The sequence below is a fragment of the Cylas formicarius genome, unplaced genomic scaffold, assembly GCF_029955315.1.
Source record: "Cylas formicarius isolate icCylForm1 unplaced genomic scaffold, icCylForm1.1 PGA_scaffold_6__28_contigs__length_40554024, whole genome shotgun sequence".
Lineage (NCBI taxonomy): Eukaryota > Metazoa > Arthropoda > Insecta > Coleoptera > Brentidae > Cylas > Cylas formicarius.
The window spans coordinates 9,193,202-9,210,789 of record NW_026844347.1 but is presented as its reverse complement, the minus strand read 5'-3'; the positions used below and the strand labels follow the sequence as shown (position 1 = coordinate 9,210,789).

The window sequence follows — 17,588 nt, the reverse complement described above, 5'->3', positions numbered from 1 at the left end:
TCATTGTATCTCAATTTCTTTCCATTTTTTTATTTAAGGCCGTTCCAACAGCAAATTTTAATTTTTCCATTCAATGCAAACGAATCCTACACCTATCTGTCATAATTTAGCATGGTTTTGGGAATTGCTTTCTTTTGGTACGCATGTTGAAGTTGGTCAAACAATTTACCAATTCATAATTTAACAGGTTTCTTTTGGATGATATAGTCACTAAATGTTACTTTATCACTGCATTAATTGTTAATTACAAGGGGGACAATTATTATTTTATGAAAAATATCCAGATAATCATATTGACCAAATTGCTTCGTTTCGGAGGTACAGAGTGTTCCAAATTGGAATAAAAAAAGAAATCAAAGACCTGAATGGAAATGGGAATTTAGATTGTTATTTTAAAAAATTAAAAATGGTTTCCTATTGCTATTTTAGAAAGTGAACGAGAGTAGTTGCACTATTTTTTTTATTAATTTTGTCTTCCACGCGAACTACTAATTCGACTAAATTTTAGGATAGTTTCTTATTTGAAACAACTTGGTTGTCAAGATCGGGAATGAGAAATATCTAAATGTACAGAATGTTGAATTATGATTGGTTATAATTCGAGTAGTGTGTTACTAAACCAAATTCAATCAATTTTCAAATGTTAAATTTTGACAGATATTTTTTATGGAACACTCAGTATATTCTTTTATATTCTTTCGAGTCTCTTTTTTTCTAATTTCAAATATTGATTGTTCACATTTTATCTATTAGTTTTGGAAATATGACGGTTCAAAGTTTCTTTAAAATGTTGTTTACGCCTTAAATCATATAGCCATGACAAGAGCAGTCGAAGCGACTAAGCTATTAATAACATTTTCCTTTTACATTCATAAATATAATAAATTATTTAGCATATAGCAATAATATTGCAAATAAATAATGAAGAAGATTTAAATATTCCATTGCCATGGTGCTGTACATTTGAAAATGGTCAAATCTTCAGTTTTTGTTTTTTACCTATCGTTTAATTTAAGATATGGTATTGTATGAATAATTCTGTGAAATTGTGTGTGACTATGTAGTTTAAATGTATTTTTTTTCCTTTTATAATCTTTCTCTTGTTCAGCTTCAATAAAAATCATGGAACTTTCGTATTCACACTTTTTTGTGTCTCTCTGCTGGTGGGGTCTAAAAATATACAAGAAAACCCTGTACACTATACGCGCTGCTTCTTCCTCAGTCACCCATTTATAAAACACTAGCACACTAAAATGCTATTCTATTTCTTTCTTGAGTTGTACAGTAATGTGATCGAGGTAAAATATTGGAAGTTATATTATTAAAATCACTTTGAATGGTCTAGTTACCATGCTCGTCATTATTCTTCTTTTTTCAGAAACCAATGGGACTGCCGCTTCCGCGGTTCATTTCGACGGCAGCTACAATGGGTCGGGTGGGCGAAGCCCAGCCAACTATTCGAGACCTTCGAGTGCCCAAGGAACGCTGAACCGACCTTCGGTTGACAGTTTATTGGATGAACTAAATTCCGGGTAAGTGGAGCAGCATGCAATATAATACACAGATGGCAGTGGTGTAATAAAAAAGCGATAGATAGCGTAGATATATTACAGAAACCGGGGGATGGACGGTATGTACTTCTCTCATGTGATATATCAAAGGATTTCGACAAAGATTTAAAAAGAAATTTTAAAATTTTCGCCATTTTCAAGAAACTAAATATATTAAATAATGTAAGTGTCTGGAGCTCAATCTTTATTAAAAAGATAATGCGTTATAGCATGTTTTGCGAAAATGTGCATTTTTTGAAAAATTAACATTTAATCCGATTTTTTTATAGGTGATACTCTGTATTTTTCGATAATTGAAAATAATTTAAAGTTACCTTTCCAAAAATATAGCAATTTTAGTACTTTGTTCACGCTTTCTTGGCCAAAGTAGACGTTTTGAACTTTGAACAAGTAGACTTCGGAGAGTGCCACCACCGGAAGCATTTTTCCGTTTCCTAAACGGTCATGACAACTTGTTGCCAATCTCTAATAGGAAGGATACTTTATCCAGCCACCCAGCTACCTAGTAGTTGTAATCGTGTAGGAAATTCATAACATTATGACACCAACACCAACAACCCAAACTAATCAAAACCATAAAGGATATTCCGTTTGCTATACGATACCACTTAGCCGCGTCCAAAACAAGATGAGTAGCGAGAACCGCTTATAGAACGGAATAGATAAACCACATGTGCACCATGCACTTTTCTAGTACTCTAATGTTAGTTCTTGCTAGTCTGGTTGGGGTTTTTAACTTTCATTATTTTTAACGGCTCCTAAAACCACTATGTTTTGTAAGTCATGGGGAGTTGAGTGTATAGTCTTTTTGGCCGTTTCTTAAAATGACTTAGCTGTATCGAAATCTTCCGAAAGAAAGGTTAGGATATTCGTGGTTGCTGTCTCTGTATTCTTTTCTAACCCAATCATTTAAAAGACTAAATTCAAACTCTACGTATTGTACAATTCACGATAAATAGTCAGGATTGTAATAATGCTATTAGTGCTTGCTATAGAAAGGGGAATGTCCCTTTAAAAAAAATCGGTCCACACCTGTACATACAATAATACGTCTTTTTTAAAATAATATTCATTCCTGAAATAACTCGTTCCGCAGGAGTCGATTTTGGATCCTCTCCTTTTCCTCATGCTGTTTTATCTGCTTGTAGGCATTTTTGGGCCAATAAGTCAAACGGGTCCTGGGTAGTAGCAAGGAAATTAAAACAAAATGTTAGTACTGTATAATTTTAATATTAGTCGTCAAAATAGTTTGGATCTGTGCTCAGCTCTGTTCCAACCGCAGTCAGAAACCGGTTTGGAACTGTAAAGTCCTGTAACTCAACTAGTTTTCTGATAAGATGCCTGACAAAAATCAGTTTACTGACAGAAATTTAGAGTTCTAAGCCGGTTTCTGACTGCGGTTGAAACACCGCCATCATCCAAGGATATAATTAATGGTTTTACGTTGTCCCAAGGTTTTTGATAATTATTTTCCAGTCGAAATCAATGATTAACACATTTAGTTTTGTTTTTTAATTCGCCCAATATCATTTGTGTGGGATTCCAATCGCAGTGATACGATGGTAATGTAAGGGGTACATTATCGATATTTTTTTATCACCTGCCCTCGAGTCCTTGGGAAAAATGGACAGTCTTCTTCTTCTATTTTATCACCTTCGGCCAGCCAAGTCTCATCTAAATAATATATATTTCGCTTTCCTGAAAGAAACTGATGAATTTGAGTTAAATATTTTTGTCTCCATTCTACCAATCGTTGGGCCTCTTAAATGCAATTACACTTATCGATATTTTTAAATCTAACTCCGATTTTGTGCAGAAACGGGCGCAATTTTTCACGACTGCCAGTAAGTCGACTATGTTCTGGTGCAATGATTTAAGTGGCGGACTCTGATCACTCTCATATATCGCATACACTTCCCTGCGAATTCACTCTGCATCACCGTTCCTAAAGACTTTCATTGTGCACATCGTTCCTTCCTTTCTACTGAATCGGTATCAAGGAGTCGACCCAAGAACGACCTTGGAATGCCAGTTAACTGCACTCTCCTCCCAATGGCAGCTCTTTGAAATATTTTTTTTTAATTCTATATTTTTTGGAAGGTAATTTCAAGTTCTTCTCAATGATTTACAGGATGTCCGATATTAAAAAATCATTTTGTCGGTTGCTAATAAAACTATTAGTTCTAAAATAGTATATTATGCAACAAGTGAGGTAAACGGCATTTGCATTGCATTGAGTTTATTTGACACGAGCTGAGCCCAGCGGAGCGGGTGTTTAATAAACGATTGCTCCCAAACCCGTGCTGTAATATCCCGGAAATGTGCGAGGTGGCTCGGATCCATGGGAAATGAAACTGAAGTGGTAAAATGACATTTTCCGCACTCTAGATCGGTTTTTAATTATATATTTTACAGAAGGGAGTAGAGAAATATTATACTCAAGCCGTTAAATGCAGTTGAGTTGAAAAAATTTTTCATAAAAACACAAAATGTCCCGTAACAAAGAAGTTTCAGCGATTTTTTAAAGATACACTGTTTTTAAAAATAACTCTAACAGTACTAGATATCAATTTGCAATTTTCACCTTTCATGTGTTTCATGAAAGCTCCAGACACCGATACTAGTTTTCCTTTATCTCCTATAGAAGGGCGAATGCCCCTTTAAAAAAATCTGTCCACACCTGTCTGTCTTTTTGAAATAACTCGTTCCGCAGGAGTCGATTTTGGATCCTGTTCTTTTCCTCATTCATATCAAAGTTTACAGAATAATGTAAGGTGTCACCAGTAATGCTCGCATCATATGAGAACAATTTCTATTAATGAGTTTTGGTAAATTTTCATCGTCAAACTATGCATCAAAAATAAAAAGGAAACCAATTTACGAAAGTTTTTAAACATTTTCCTGTTCCTGCCAAAGATAACGTTTTTCATAAAATATATTAAGAAATTGGATTATTTTTTGAAATATAAAAAAAATCGGGCAACTAACCAAACTTTTTTTTTGATACATTCTAATTTAAGAAAATAGAAATCAAGCTACTTATCAACCTAAATTAGTTATTCTTTAGTATCTTTCAAAACATATTCGCTAGGCAAAAATCTAATAAAAATCAAAATAGGACAAACTTTTAAAGAAATATGAAGTGCGAAGTCGAAGCTTCTAAACATTAAATAAACCAAAATAATAAATTAAAAAAAAAACATACAAAGTCTAGATAATAATAATAATTTCACATTTTAAAATCAAATAAAGTTTACTTAATTTTATTACTATTTAAACAGGTAACTAAACTTTATTTGGTTATAAAATGTTTGCATCAACTTTGACGATTTTTATGAATTTGCATTGCATCATATATGCGTTTGTTTTAAATCGAGTGTTTAAGATGAATTTATTTTCTTATACAGAGTAGTCTATAAGCAGTGTGATTCCTATGTTTTTAACTTAGGATGGGAAAATACGAAAATAATCAAGATTGTACGATTAAAAAAAAAAACAGGTTTATAGAAAACTGCGAGAGAAACAGTTTTTTCAAATTAACGTTTTTCGGTATTTTCAAAAATGACCCAACTTTTTATTTTATTTTTTTATAAAAAAATGTCAATTCTGACAGGTAATGTTTAAGAACTTAACTAAAATGATTTATATTAGAGCAAACAAACTAAATTTATAATATAATATGTCTACCTGTTCTCATAAAAAATATTTATTTTTGCAACGTATTCGGTTTATTGCAAGTGGTCCTTAAAAATCGCACCTCCTGCATATATGCTATAGCAACTTATTGTGCCCGGTAACAAGTCAGGTAAGAATCCAAATTGTTTGTAATTCCGAAGACCAGCATACCATACAGGGTGAGTGGAAGAGAATCTGTGTGTATAAATATTTAGACTTTCGTCGCATGTTTTATTTACGCACTCGGTCTCTAAAATACAGGATATTAAACTTTAGTTAAAAAGTAACATTTTTATTTGTAAATCTCGTACTTGAATCTTGTTATGTAGAATTGTCCTGTTATTTAACACTTTTCGTGTAAATTTTTATGTTTTAATTTATTAGTTATTGTGCACTGTGTCCTAAATGCGCGATTTTCCGTGTGTCATTTTCTCGTGAAACTTTGAATCTTGTTTCGTTGCCGAGATATTGGGTGAAATTTTGCTGATATTGTTATTTCGTTTCGGACACCCAGTAAATACGTCTTCGAGATATAATCTAAATATCGTATTTTTTAAATGGAATATTTTGTGATCCCAGAAAATTTGCCTTTTTTTCTCTTTTAATTTATCGATACATTTGTGTACAGTCTATTAGCTGGCGGCCCGCTTACTGGTACCATTACCATTTGTACCAATCCAGCAATCGTCGACATTTTCAAATAGAAATGGGCTTATAATTTGTGCTTTTTTGTTGTTGTTATTTTGTTTTGTTTTTGTTATTGAATTCATAAGGTCTATATTTATATTTTCTTAACATCCTTTGCGTATGCAATTTTGACACAGTTTCCACAATATTCCGACATAAATTTGGGTAATTATATTCAGCAGTTGCTAATACATCTCATTGTATTCGTTATTTTGTTTATTATACGTTTTAGGCCTTTGGTTTGAAAGTGAACCATTATTAATAAAATTTAATTTAATTCGATGAAAAATGGCCTTGTTTGGCTGCTGCTTTTTTGTATATCTACAATATAATATCTTTTAAAAGATGTTGTATATATATTTTTGCTATTTGTTTCCATGGCAAAATCCATTTAGGAGCAGTGCTAAGTATTTTTTATTTTGCTTCTGGAACACTAAGCGCCTATAATTCTACGATTTTCTATAATATCGCTGTTTTAAGGGTTCATTTACGTCAGAAGTGTATAGTGTGATATATCATTTTAGAGTTAAAAAAGGGGTAAGCGAAAAATGTCTATTTCTCCCTGTATCTCGGCTCAATTCAAACTGCAGAAAACAAAAAAAGTCCATCGTTACGGCATAAATTGTTAATTGATGTTTGATGGTATTGGTATCTAAAATAATAATGTAATCTATTTACAAAACTTCTGGATTCGTTCTGCATTGGTTGTTGTTGAATCGAACTTGCTGACTTTCTACTCTGTACCTGCTTATGTACTGTTTGAGGGTGGCGGAGCTACATGAACATTGTCCCATATTGATCGCAGTGAAGATTGTTTGGTTGCTTATAGATTTCCATAGATTCTCGGATTTTTCGTTGTATGAAAGGTATGCATATGTATAAGTATGCGTACATCGAGAAAATTTGTAAACATGTTAATTTTCTAAAATAAAGTTCGACGCCCTATATTTTAGAAACCAGGCGCGAAAAAGAAACATGGCACAGTGAAAGTCCCTATATTTTGATTCAAATAATCTGTCATCTGTCCATATTTTGGACTCATCCAGTATATACCTACTAATATTGCTCAATATATTAATAAATAAAATCACGTTGTTTGCAACGAGTGATTGCTTTGTTACAGGGAGGTCATATATACAGGTCCCAAAAAGGTTGTGATTACGGTGAAAGAAACGAAAACTGAAACGGGCTTTCCAGGAGACACGGAGCTGATTTCCTCCCACGTGACCGCAACTCAGGTCCCCCAAGCGGCGTCTTCAGCAACCAGAGAGTTAGATGACCTCATGGCCAGCTTATCTAACATAAAGGTAAACCAAATTGCTAGCGTAGACAGATGAAAGTCGAGTTTCATTAATTAATTAAGTTTAATTTTTATGAATGTTGCCAAAATTTTCGTATTCCAAATAATGAAAATAAAAGTTAAAGCAGAGGTTAGAAAACTAATTCAAATTATCTACTGCTTTGCGGAAGGCATAATTGTAGCTAATTCGCAAAAATTTGAGTGCCTAATCTAATAGGTAACATATTCAAAATTTTAGAAGAATTAGGTACTATTAATACTTAGTAACTACCGTCCATTTTTGTTATTATGGCTCTAATGAATCTTTAACTTATTGTAACTACTTTTAGTGTTCTATTGTAACTTTGTGATTTTTATTGAGTATGATAAACACACAACAAATGATGACTAAACAGTTTGAATTTCCTGGTATTTTTGAAAAAAAAAAGCGAACTATTTTGATATGTTTTTACAGTTTTAAGTAAATTTATTTTAACTATACCTTTATAGACAGCGATTTCCACACGCATTAGTTTTCCCAGAACATTTAACGCGAACTAGGCATATTTTGAGAAGATGCTGTCCTAAAAAGTATTGACGATCTGTCAGTGGCCATCTTCGTTGTTGAATGCCGCAAGGTCATTGGCTAAAAACGAGATTTTAAATTTCGCGCATGCGCATGTTGAATGGACCTTCTCAAAAAAAAATCATAGTTGCTTGATAAGTTCCTGTATTATTGGCATTGGTACCTATTGGACCTATATGGGATCCACCAATGCCGCCATATCGTTACCAGTTTAACACAATAGGATATTTTCATGGGCTGGAACAAAATCTTATTGCGAAAAACATGTAGGTAATGGTCTTAAATTCGAGCAAGTACAAATAATTTTGGCAACTATCCTATTTTAAGTAGAACATTCAAGCATTTTTTTATTAATACGACATATTTCACATCTTTCTAACATAAGAAATCGAAAGATCTCCAGAAATAACGTTAAAGTAATTTAGGTGTTAATTCTACATAAAAAACATTAGAAAATATTTTTATATAGTCATGAGTCCTGAAATGCAGTTTTCAAGATAATGTTTTTAATTGAAAAAATTCGCAAAGTTGTGCCCGGAACCCCAGTGGACATAATAATTTTGATCGAGTTATCGATCGATCGAGTTAGTCGCCACAAACAAAAATGCCACATTCCAAGGAATCTGGACAACGGTTATTAAAGATAAGATTAAAGATATTAATAAAAAATCGATTATATTTTTGTTTTCAATTCAAAAGACCAAAAAGTTGCATCTTCAGTTAGTTGGGTTGAAAAGTCAGTGGCGTTTATCCTTTTTGTCAAAAGGACTACACTATGTACAATCGTTAATACACACGGCAAGGAACAGAGATGCATTGAGAATAGTGATCGCGAACATCCATTCTCGAGATGCCACTGCAATTCATAAAATTCTCAACAAGGGCGACAAGGTACGATATTACGGAAACGGAAAGCCAAAGCAAATGGTGGAAATTATTTTCGAGTTTCTAAAATGGCCAACAGGGGGCGTATTTGTTATCATGAATGAAAACTGGAGAGGTAAATTCAAATCTTTAGGTTACGATAAACATAGTGAGATGCGATTTTTACCGGGTTGTTAAGCCCTTTTTTAACAAAAAAAACTTGCATGTATTTCATTTTAATTTTTTTTTCGTATTTGTTAGAAAACGCTACATGCTGGCAAGGTAAGCAGTCATTCATATCAAGATTATCGAAATTGATATCCTAGGAAAAGTCCGTTTTAACCACTCCAAGTATATTAAAAGGTTTGAAGAAATGGACATTTCTTTAAGATAAACATGGTTAACTATAGAATTTTTCTTAGAAATCTGGGTTTTAAATTCAACAATTGCGCTCCCTAATGATAATTTCAGAAACTCGATAATAATTTCTAGCATTTTGTCTTGGCCGATTTACTTTAGAATTTTTTTTTAATTCCAGGACCTGTTACTGGGACATCCTGTACTTGCAAACATCACATTTGCCTTAAAATTTAAAACACGGCAGAAACAACGACATATTTCCAAAATGTTTTATTTAAAATAAGAAAGTTGTCCATACAAACACCCTTTATAAATAACAATTTTAAATTATAAGTGAGTCCAATTAAACTTTAATGTTTTTGTTAGTTAAGTTATCGTCCCATAATAAACGGGTCACTCTATAACGTTTCTGCAAAACGACTATTTTTTTCGGAACCGCGCAAATATTTTATAAAAGACCGAGAAATAAATTCTACGCGTGACATAATGCTCCTAAAGCGTTCCACAAATAACGCGCGTATTTTCGGGAATCCGCGGCGGACCCGTCGCGCGACCTTACGTCCCTCTCTCTCTTACGCGCGTCGCCGACGCGACCCTCCCTACGTGGCGTCCGTCGTGTTCCGACTTCGTCGCGACGCTCGCACTTGGAGAGGGAAGCGTAGGATCCCGGCTTTACCTCGCCGCGGAATCGTCCTCAAAACTCAGTTCCAGAATTCCCGCCTGTCGGGTTAGTTTCGCATTGGACAATTTTTAATTTTCACGCCTCCAGGTAAACCAAGGACCACAGCACCACACGGTTACCGACTCTCAGTACGCGCGTCCCGCCAAGGCAACCCACTCGCAGAGCGCACCCACGCCGAAGAAGGACCTGGAGTCTATGCTCGGCAACCTTCAAGCAGACATGAGCCGTCAGGGAGTCAACACGAGTCAGAAAGGATGCTGCAGCGCGTGCGAAAAACCAATCGTCGGGCAGGTCATCACCGCACTGGGTAAAACGTGGCACCCGGAGCACTTCACCTGCGCCCACTGCACCCAGGAGCTGGGCACAAGGAACTTCTTCGAGAGGGACGGCAAACCCTACTGCGAACCAGACTACCACAACCTGTTCAGTCCGAGATGCGCCTATTGCAACGGTCCCATCTTGGACGTACGTCGGTACTTAGACAACAACCCGGCACACCTAAATTCGCACGTTTCAGAAATGCGTCACGGCGTTGGAGAAGACGTGGCACATGGACCACTTCTTCTGCGCCCAATGCGGCAAGCAGTTCGGCGAAGAAGGCTTCCACGAGCGGGAAGGCAAACCGTACTGTCGCGATGATTACTTCGACATGTTCGCCCCGAAATGCGGAGCATGTAACCGTGCCATCATGGAGAATTACATTTCCGCCCTCAATGCGCAATGGCACCCCGACTGCTTCGTCTGCAGGGTAGGTATCGTAGGACGCGGGCGCTTAAGGTTCGGTATTTGTTACAGGTCCGCGGAATCGGTGACGTACGATGAGTCCACGGGACGGGTGACGTCAGATACGGTACTAAAACTTACTCTAACTTTTATTTAGGACTGCAAATTGCCGGTGCAGGGGAAATCGTTCTACGCGGTGGAAGGGAAACCGGTATGCCCCAAGTGTATAGGCGCCGACGAGGAAGAGGACGAGTAAACGCGGTTACACCCCCCCCCCCCCCACTTACTTTACTAGCGCCCACAGATCTGTAATTATTCGGTTTAAGAATGCCTTGTTATCATAAGACTATTTATTATTGAAAATATATATATATTTGTAAAATAAAATCTTGATAAAAAACAGAGAAGCTTTGCGAAAAAAAAAACAAAAGAAGCGCCGCGGTTCAAATTCAGTTGTTTCTTTCGACCGTTAAAGACAAAAATCCGGAGACAAACGAAAAGCGCGCCATTTGCCAAAAGTTAAAAATAACGGACAGGTGTTAATTTTGGTGGTCTAAATCGTTGGCGTAATCTGCCCGAAATGTAAACAGGTTTATAAATAAATACCTTACTGAAGCGCCGAGTCCGTCCGAAATTGGTTCAAGGTGCAAGTTGATTATTTTATTAAGTAATATGCTTTGACAGATAAATTATTTGTACTAATTAATTTGGTAAATAGCGGGCAGACGTAACCGAGGGTGTTTCGTTTAAAGATTGCATTGCATTTAAAAACATTCTTAAACGATGTATTTTAATTTGGACCGTTTAACATTTTTGATACACCCCGTATATTACTTAAAATATTCCTAAGTGTGGTCAAATTAGTTATCAGACGCTCTCCAATTTTTGGCAGTACTAAATATTTGCAAGTAATAAAATTCATTTTCATTTGCGTCAGAAATAATGCACTATACTGCTTGAACGTTTATACAGGGTAGCTCAACAATGCAGGAGTATTATAACTTCCAAAAAAGTTTATTTTATAGAAAAAATGTTAATGCAAAAGTTTTTTTGTATGGATGTGCCGCGTGCATATATAGGGTAGCTCATAAATATCTCGCGGTACCCAACTTCCGTAATTTAAATTGAATATTCTGAGAAAATTTCGTGGTAAACTGAAACAACGGAATCATCCTTTCGAAACTTTGCATTGAAAATTGATTTATAACTTACAGGGTGTCCAAAATTTACCAGCCTAATTTTATCATTTTCTAAGACACAAAACTTAGATTTTTCAAATTGAGCACAATTTCCTTGTTATTTCGTATTTTCTATTAAAAGTAATTCAAAGAAGTTGACAGCTTTTTTGACGAAATGTGACATTTTTAATTTTATTTACTTCAAAAGAGTTCAGAAACTCTGGAACTGATAATCCCGATTTCCGATTTGGGGCCTTTGGATTTTTCACTTCATGTCTGTATAAAAGAACTGGTGTATTCTTTCCAGGCCTGTACAATCCTGAGAGAAATATTATTGAATTGTGTTGATGTCTACAGTCAAAAATGGTCCAAGGGCCGTGTTGGAAGTAATGTTACATAATTCATAATTTTTAAATTCACCAAGATTTTTAAGAAGTTCTTTGGATTAAGAATCCTTCAAGAACCTGCGTTGAAATTCTCTCAAGAATCCAGAAAATAATAATATACTATTTAGAATAACGAGTAGGGTGCCGTGAGATACTTACAACTAATTTTATCACATTTCATACAACTACTTTTGTCCTTAAAATTCTTACATAAAATTATAGCAATAGTGAGCTATCCTGTATAGATTTCGTCAACGCAGTATAATGCATTAATTTTCCCACAAATGGGAATGAATTTTCAAAATTGCAAAAATTTAGTGCTGCCGAAATCTGGAGCGTGTCCAGTAACTATTTTGGTTGCACTTAGTACTTTAAGATAAACGACATACAGGGTGGATCAAAAATATGGTAAAGAACATTTATTTCATTAGGAAAAGTTGTTTATAACTACGAGTTTTGTCCAAATACAAACTACCAAGAAACTTTGGTGAACCTTGAACAAAGTCAAATTTATTTTATAAATCGAGAAGTATAAACAAGTTTCTTTTTATTTTTTTTATTTCAATAACTTATAGTTTTAGGAAGTCTCAATTATTGGTAATTAGACATCCTTCAAAACTGATTTTTTATAAATATTGAATAATTTATTGGAGGCCTGATATTTGGACCCATCTTCTCTTAAGGGTAGGGGCTCATATTTGAATTTTTGAATCATTGAATTTCAAATATTTCTAAGCGCGCCACCCACCATTAATTAGGGAGTACGGCAGTACCTTTTTTTTAAACTAAAAATACTTTAACTAGGCATTTGTTGCGAATGTAATGTTTTAATATTTAGGGATTTCTATGATTATTTACTGCGCAGGTCTTTTTAACAAATGGAGTTCCCACAGTTAATATATACAAGGTGAATGAAAAAGCTCGCTTCCAGGCACGGCTCAGCTTTATTTCAATATTTTAAATATTTATTGACAAGTCTTTGAAATTTGATACTGTTGCTTATTTCCATCAAGCATTGGCTATTTTTTTTAAACACCCTGTACGTCACTAGTCATAACTTGAATCTAAAAAAGAAGTTTAAAGACTAGTTAGGTTTTTTTTTCTAAATGCCTTGAAGAAACGTCCCTTATTGCTGCTCCTTTTAAATTTGTTACATCTAGAATAGGAAACCAACACAGTCACTCAATTACATCTTTATTTCAATTTATTTCTTACATTAAACATCTACATGACAAATTTTTTACTTACCTGACAAAAAAAGTTAAAGGGATGACATTTAAGAACAACTAATTTGAATGGTTGTAGGGCAAATTTGTTACGAAGTTATGGATATAGGAATAGTTTCCCTACCTGTGCCATTATTTTTATTGAACAATGCCCGGTATTTTGTATGTATTGAATTGGCACTGTATTACACACCTGATACCATTTTAAATTTATAAAAATATTCTCGTTATTATTATAGCTATTTTTTTGTAGGATTGCCGCCAACCGTTTGTAGGAGGGTCGTTTTTCGACCACGAGGGTCAGCCATACTGCGAAACGCATTACCACCTCAAACGAGGATCTCTGTGCGCCGGATGCCACAAACCCATATCGGGGCGTTGCGTTACTGCCATGTTTAGGAAGTTCCACCCCGAGCACTTCGTCTGCGCTTTTTGCTTGAAACAGTTGAACAAGGGCACATTCAAGGAACAAAATGACAAACCCTATTGCCATAATTGTTTCGAAAAGCTTTTCGGTTAAAAGTGTGGTAAAGTGTTCCATAACTTTTTGGCTTATATAGTCTCATATAGTATAAGGGCGAGTAGCAGTTTCTGTAAAATAATACTATAGAAATTAAAGTTACGTCAAGTCCCAAGGAACATGACGAGTTCGTTAAATTCAATTATTATAATTAACTACTCTTCGATAACGAAAATGTGCTACTATTATGTCAATATATGTCAAACATTTCGTACAGAGTGGCCAATTAAGGGCAGTCGAACCTTAAGAATGCGAATTATTCCTCCTGGCGGTCATTCTCGAAGTTAAACAATAATTTACAGAACTTTCTCTTGGTCGCTGTGGTCAAAAGCATACATTTTTTCACCCCAAGTCTTAAAGACAATTTCTTTTCAAGAGTGGCTTTCTTGATTGGCCACCCTGTACATTTTAATAAACATAAATTAATATTCACTTACATTTATGCAAATATATAAAATAAACTTCTACCTTGCCGTGAAACAGATGGCGCGTTGCTATTTGAAGGAGGAGCTTAATTAAATAAATAGCGAACATACCAACAATTATTGGGTTCATATTTAGCGCTTAATCCAGATTAAATTTGGTTTAAATGAAATTTTATTCTTGACATTTAATATTGATATTGAATTTATGGTTATTTAGCGGTTTTGTTTTTGAGTGCCGTATTTGCTTATTTGCTTTAATATGGAAAATAGTAAAGAAAAAGTATGATTTTGGGGTTCAGGTTCCTCTGTTAACTTGTCTACAGTAAATTAAAAGGTGTTTTAGTGTCCCTCAGAAGTTCGGATTAAGTCGCCGCTTAGATGTATCACAAGTTTTGCACCTTACTTTACATCAGCTGCAGAGTTACTCTAAAAATGACGAACAACCCTTCATACTCATTTCTTGTCTTACATATTTAACCTAACACCTAAATCTGTGTTATAAAAACTCGATAGGCATACAACAGATATGTAAAGCTACTTGCCGATATTATTTATATTTGTTAATTTCTTCCATTTCTTTTAATAATTTTAATTTTTTTTCTTTCTGGTTGCTATAAGCTGGCGTTATTTATTAGACGGCTAACTAATTTCAATACTTTTTTAAACTGTTTTCATCTCGACCTTACAACATCCAATGCTGGCGGTGGGAATTGAACCAACAACCTTGGGCAGGTCAAACGCCTAAGCAACCAAGGCATGGTCGGTCCCTATTTTTAAATTGAAAACATTATCACATGTAAAAGCATAACCTTCAAATATTACTTGATGTAACTGAAGTACCTGCTTTTTTGTGCTTACTTGTGCTCCACCACTAAGATCATGCATCCAATAATAACGATTGAATCCAGATTAAATCTATGTCACAAAACACAATTCTAATTCTTAGTCATGCCCAATCTGGATTAAGGCTTTAATACTGATTGTTTATTCCAGGATTCAACATCGCATGGAAAGTCACTCCCATTTTAATCCAGATTAACAGTCCGATATAAACATAGTGTTTCTAACTGCTTCAGTTCCATAAAATTTTCGGCGCCGTTGCCAAATCAACTTACAATAATTGGTCTTAAGAAATATTTACATGAAATGAAATGAAGCAGAGAAACAATTTAAAATTGCCAATAACTAAATGTCCTATCTGAAGCAAGGATAAATAATTGGAAGCTTGTTTCTAATCTTCACTCCTACTTGCAGATAAGGAGCGGTAGAGTGCAAGTAATTTCAGAATGGGACAGCACGTGGCGATTGCTACTATTCGGCTGCGGTCGACAGATGCCGTTGCCTAGGCAACCGGTCAATGTCTCATTGTGCATTCTCCTTTGTGCGTCTTTATTTTATAGGGCTTTGTTGGTTGATTTTTAATATTTTGTAATTGATTATATATCAAAGCAACTTGCACAAATATGGCTCGAAAAAAAATTGATATAAAACACAAAAGCACCGCCACTGGCCCTCGCCGCAAGTGATCGAGTGGTTTCGGGTTCACAGACGATCACGTGATAGCATCCCATTCCGAAATTACGTTTACAATAAGGTCTTCCGTGAGCTTTATTAAGACTGTGGTGTTGGGTTGGTCTTATTTCGCTATTGCTAGTAAAGACACAATTCCTAAATTTGTTTTGGGTTGGTTTTATACAGCTTTTAGAAAATATAGTAGATGTACTACGAGAAAAATTAATGCGCGACAGGCGCAATTGATATTTTTGTAGAAAAGGACGCATTTGGTTAAACACAAAATTTTAAATCCCGCGCAAAAATTTTTTCATTATAACAACAGCTTTAGAGAGAAATTTCAAGTAGTCAGTTATTTAGATATTGTTCGACTGTCGAACACTAATGCAATATTGGGAGAACATATTTTCGAACAAAATATGAATAAATCGGTTTAACTTTGAAATACTGTCTGTGACGTTTTGGTATGCGGAGAAAAAATTGTAAATATCAACGAAAATGAAAAGTACCTTACTCTATGAAAAAAATTAGAAGCTAAAAAGGAGTTTAATGTATAATTCGACATTTAATATATTTTATATCAATTAGGTTGAAATATCTTATTACCTGACATGGTGTACATAACACTTTCGCAGCGATAAGAAATGAAAGACAAGGCTGGTAAATTATTGCTTTCAATTTACTGACTGAGAATATTAAAAATTTCCAACATTACAACCCTTTCGTTTCATATATTATTAGCTCAAACAGCAAATTATATCAATGCATATATTATATTATATTCATATGTTATATACTAAAACGTAAAAAAAATATTTTAATTGTATTGAAAATTTCTATGGAGATTTGTAGAAAATTTGGCATACTTGTATTATTTTATGTAACATTAAAACGCACTGCCTTCATTTTAAATTTCGCTCATAAACTTACGTTTTATTGTTCTGCATAATGTACATAATTTTGTAAACACCCTGTACGCGATAATTTAAATTTAAAATTATGAAAGTTCATAACAAATTTTCGTGAGAGATGTTTTTTGCAAAATTTTGCTAGAAGAATATTTATCTCCAGAACAAACCAAGAAAGTTATAACATTTGATGCATAAAGTTTCAGACTTTTCCATAGACGAAAATGTAATAATATACAGGGCATTACATTAAAAAAAACACTTTTTAAAGGCCTGAGAACTACGTAAATATATACACAATTTATTTATCCTTTTATCCATTACGGAGGTTCATAATACTAAGTCAACTAACGCTCGCCCCGTATGAATTAAATTAAATATGGTTATAGATTTCACGTCAATTATAATTAGCAAGTACATAGTCTGAAATCCCAGAATTTTCAAGGGTATTGAATGGCTTTTGAAAATTTAGTCAGTTCCACACTTTTTCGATCTTACTATTTAAAAATACACTAATGAAATGAAAGTATATGAGCAACCAATGGTGAAAAAAAAAAACTAAACAATAACGAAACTTTGTCTTCTATAGTCACATTGATAGAATAGACATCAACAAAGTTGAAAACTGCACCTACTTTACAATGGCCAAGTTTATGATGCCAACCAAAAATTTGTAAACAGGTCTTTCCTTTTATTCAGATCCTATTTCTTAATATTTGAATTAGCTCATAGAAATAAGCACACTCCAATGTTATTTGATGTTAAGCAAGCAGCTTTTTTAAATCACTTCTTACTTTTGCATTTTATTATTCATAGAGATGTATTTGTAAAAATATTTTTATAATAAAAGTGTGATTTTTGTTATACTAATTTTAAAAAAATTAATAAAGCAAATTTTAATGTCTTTGTTTGAGTTACCTTAGTTTTTTTTTACTCCCTAATCTATAATACTGAATTATTTAATACCTCCTATATTACAAGGTTATGCAAGGCTATATATAGTATA

The 17,588-nt window shown here is 34.1% G+C and overlaps 1 protein-coding gene across 5 annotated transcripts in view; it reads left to right on the top strand.

The window, feature by feature from the left end:
- The window catches only part of LOC132704037 (leupaxin), a 92,806-nt gene extending 75,442 nt beyond the window's left edge, over positions 1–17,364 (top strand). For 3 of the 5 annotated variants that reach the window (XM_060673665.1, XM_060673664.1, XM_060673663.1), the window contains exons 4-8: positions 1,379–1,532; positions 7,057–7,240; positions 9,792–10,169; positions 10,222–10,452; positions 13,471–14,289. In XM_060673665.1, coding sequence (XP_060529648.1) covers positions 1,379–1,532; positions 7,057–7,240; positions 9,792–10,169; positions 10,222–10,452; positions 13,471–13,737 — 1,214 coding nt within the window. In that variant the 3' untranslated portion in view covers positions 13,738–14,289. Of the gene's footprint in view, positions 1–1,378; positions 1,533–7,056; positions 7,241–9,791; positions 10,170–10,221; positions 10,453–10,584; positions 10,881–13,470 lie in introns of those variants that run through there. The other 2 variants (XM_060673662.1, XM_060673666.1) reach the window with 2 other exon arrangements.
- The last annotated feature ends 224 nt before the right edge of the window (positions 17,365–17,588 follow it).